Source organism: Cryptotermes secundus, unplaced genomic scaffold (genome assembly GCF_002891405.2).
Source record: "Cryptotermes secundus unplaced genomic scaffold, Csec_1.0 scaffold417, whole genome shotgun sequence".
Taxonomy (NCBI): Eukaryota; Metazoa; Arthropoda; class Insecta; order Blattodea; family Kalotermitidae; genus Cryptotermes; species Cryptotermes secundus.
The window spans coordinates 455946-459671 of NW_019739949.1; the positions used below are offsets into that span (position 1 = coordinate 455946).

General features: G+C 36.7%; 1 protein-coding gene across 1 annotated transcript in view; it reads right to left on the reverse strand.

Annotated features, from left to right (window-relative positions):
• LOC111872112 (tRNA (cytosine(34)-C(5))-methyltransferase) overlaps window positions 1–3726 on the reverse strand; it is a 74435-nt gene that overhangs the window by 31463 nt on the left and 39246 nt on the right. Inside the window, exon 9 of the mRNA XM_023865685.2 lies at window positions 2168–2369. Coding sequence (XP_023721453.1) covers window positions 2168–2369 — 202 coding nt within the window. The remainder of the gene's footprint in view (window positions 1–2167; window positions 2370–3726) is intronic.

Consider the following 3726-nt stretch of genomic DNA (forward strand, 5'->3'; position numbering starts at 1 on the left):
TGTTGTGTATAAACAATCAACGTTCTTATAAACGGAGATATACAGGCCCACATCTCTGCATACCAAAGAAGGTACGTGTATATGCTTCGAGACATGCGAGACTAAACATAATCATCTTCATAACAATCCGCTGTGTTGCCTGTGTTGCCACATCTGCATAGAGCGTTCTTGCTTCCAAGAACTATATGAATTCTTGTAGGCTGACAACAAATTTGGGAATTTTATACTTGGAATCAGTCTAAAAATTTTTACACATTTTATAAAGTCTCTAATTTATAATATCTGATTCTATATTCTTTCTAGAAAAAAACAGCGTTTATTTGGTTCGTTTATCACAAAAATTGTAGAAATCACAGCAATTTTAGGAAATGATTACAGTTTTTATTGCTTTAATATTGCGGGTATTTAAATCAAATCCGTCCTGCTGCCGTTACCGGAATTTAAAGGGCCGTCACTTAAAGGTTAATCCGCCCCCACGGATAATCAAGAGTTGACTGTATCTGCTAGTATTTCACATATACAGGAAACTGGTGGCAGGAGTTTTTATATTTTCTTTACCAGCTTGTGCATATGTTATCTTACATTCATTTGTTGCAGCTGGCAGGAACGTGGCCAGAAATAAAGAGAAGTGGAAAAGGGTCAATTAATATTGAAAGTCTACATAGGAATTCCATTATATGTAAGAATGTGTGAAACAGAATGACACAAACAGTACCTCTATATAATTAACTTCATTAAATAGGCATGTGTGAGGCCTGAATTTTCGGGATCTAATCAAGGAAAACATTTAAAATCAATTTCAGCACTGATTTTTCAGTCCTAAACTTTGAGAACTTTCAGATAACTGCTCTTGCTTTGTGCAATGGTGCACAAACTATCTAATCCATAAAAATTATAATGGTCAGCGACGCTGTCATCAAAATTTCTCCTCTTCTCCTTTCTGCCATACTGCAACTTTCTCCGTATCTGCATGTGGTGTTAGTGTCTGATATAACAAAAAATACAGTACACTTTAGTGCACTGTGAGCAAGTGCTTAGTGTTATAAATCACAACAGTGAAAAAAATTAGTGTCATTAAGAAATCACCCATTCTTTTCCTGATCCTTGAATCTGTCTCATCAAAAACAAAAGAGGTCGTTCCTGCATATGTCTAGTATTAATTTACAGATTAGTTGATAACGCTACATTAATTACTGAGGTATCAAGAATCAACAATAACTTTTACAAATTATGAAAAAATGCAGCTTAGAGCAGGTTAACAGAGACAGAGCTGACTATCTCAGGTACACAAACTAACGACTATTCCTAGATCACCAAACAAAAGAATGCACACGAGAGAGAAATGTTTGGAAACAATTTTTCAAGGAAGTGGTTAACAACTGCTATTCTATAATTGTGTACATCAGCACTATTAGATGATAGTAATTATGAGTAGGGGTGGAAGATAGCCATGATAAACAGCAGTAAAAGGTATGTTTTGGTCAATACTACGAGTATAGCGTACCTCCCTGCCAGAACCAGCTCACAGTCTCTCTCTAGACAGCAGCATTATTTAGTGTAAATTGTTTTCTTATCAAGTGTAGTACAAAAAAGAAAAGAAAAAAACTATCCCTGTAAGAGCGGTTGGAGCCCCATAGGGTTGTGAGATGTCGAGACTCTCACATTTTCTAGACAGCTGGCTCATAGATGGCAGTGAGGTTGTCAGCTTCATGCACCAGCTGCCCTTAACCCCAGGATGATTCCTGGTATTCATTTCTGTTACAGGTTGAGTTGATCCCATGGCAATAGTGTGGCTGGAAGGTTTAGGTCAATGGCTAACTCCAAAACCTCATTGGGAATTGAACCTGTGACCTTCCAGCTTGTAGCAAAATATTTCATGTTTCTGAATTTCAGAACTTTTGATGAAGTTTGTTTTATAGGACAAAAAATGTTGTATATGCACACATTATTTTATCAAGAGATTTTATGCTCTGAATTCAGTGATGATTACTGCAACAATTTCTTGTTAAAATTTCGACCAGCTTTATTCTAGTGGAATAGAAGTAAATTTTGGAAACCAATAATTAACAGTAAAGAAAGCTACTAATTCATTTAGGATCTAACTGCACCTGTGGATAATACCTTAGATCCTGTACCTGTACTTTTCAGTGAATAAGATCCTACTTACCACCTCTCTAAGTTAAACTTGTGTGCATCTTCAGGTGAAGGGGGGAACATCTGTGGTCTAACTTGTGTCTGCCATTTCTCAGGAACATCATTGTAACTGGTGTACCCTCGCATATCACGGGATGTTGGGAGCCAATGCACTAGCCCCTGTCGATATTTCAGCCCAGGGAGTTGGGATGAAACATCTACTAGTTGTACTGCACCTAAATCAAACCAATGTGAAATGAGTGTGATGATTACAATGATGTAATGACCACAGTCCATATCATATAAAATGTAACTGAAAAGGTAAAATGAACAAGAATGTTAGGTAATACTCATATTTGGAATAAACACATTCTACAGATGTGTCTAATTATTTCTTTCTTTGTGCTTAATTTAACAGTGCTATCAGTATCTCAGGCATTGAATGACAGAGATGATGGAGGTTTCAATCAGCTGATGGGGTAAAAGGTTAATGAAGAACTGGAAACATGTGGAAAGAAGTGGTCAGGTCCTTCATTTATGCATAAATAAACTTGTAAGTTGCACGGCAATATACTGTAATGTGACAGAGTTGCTATATAAATGGGGTCTGGATGGGTAACTGGATTTACTGAGCACTTACAGATCATAACTGCAAGTAACTACAGCGCTAATGCTAATTCACACACTCTGCAGTTCACTACAGCACATACTAAGTCTTCTCACTCTGGTGTGTCTTCACTAATCATTGTCTGGTAACAGTTTCCAGTGACAGAGATCCCTCAACTTCTGAGTTCTTGGCTTCATGCCCTCACCGTCTGTCACCTACCTAGGTCATTGCAGCTGCCCAACTGAACTAACTGGGTTCCACCTGTCAGACTCAATTTGACTCGCCTCCATTCCACTAATTCTATTACGTTTCGCTGCACTAATTCCACTGCACTAGTTACACTAAACTCATACGGTCAAGTGACATAGTCTCGGACCAGACCTATAGAAAGCACCACTTCCAACAACCCTTCTACTGTTGCATGCATGTATGTTGTGGCTATTACCTAGCAATGGCCACTGTTTACAGAGTCATTACTTAGCAACAGGTCTACACATGCTACAATATTTATATTTTCATTTTAGAAGTCACTGGGATGTAACTTTTGACTAAATTTCTGTCTCATTCTGTTCAGAAATCTCAAAATATTTTGTTAAATACCTGTGTGATCCACAAAAGATCCACACAGTAAGTGATTTGTGTTCCAAAATAGTTTGGGAACCCCTTGTCTACATAATTAACCTAGTACAGTGGAACCTCCCTTAATGAGCATAATTCATTCCAGAATCTTACTCGTAATGCAAAACGCTTGTTAAGCGAAACAATTTTTCCCATATAAATTAATGTAAAATATGATAATGCGTTCCATGCCGAAAAAAATATTCAAAAAATTTTATGTATAACGTTTATTCAAAGAAAATTATATGTATACATTGTTAAGGAGCGTGAATCATCTTCATCTTTTCTTCTATGCAGAATGAACCAACCTGGAATGCGAATTTGATTTGCAGAAAACAAAAAAAAAATTGAAATAATTAGTTTATTAT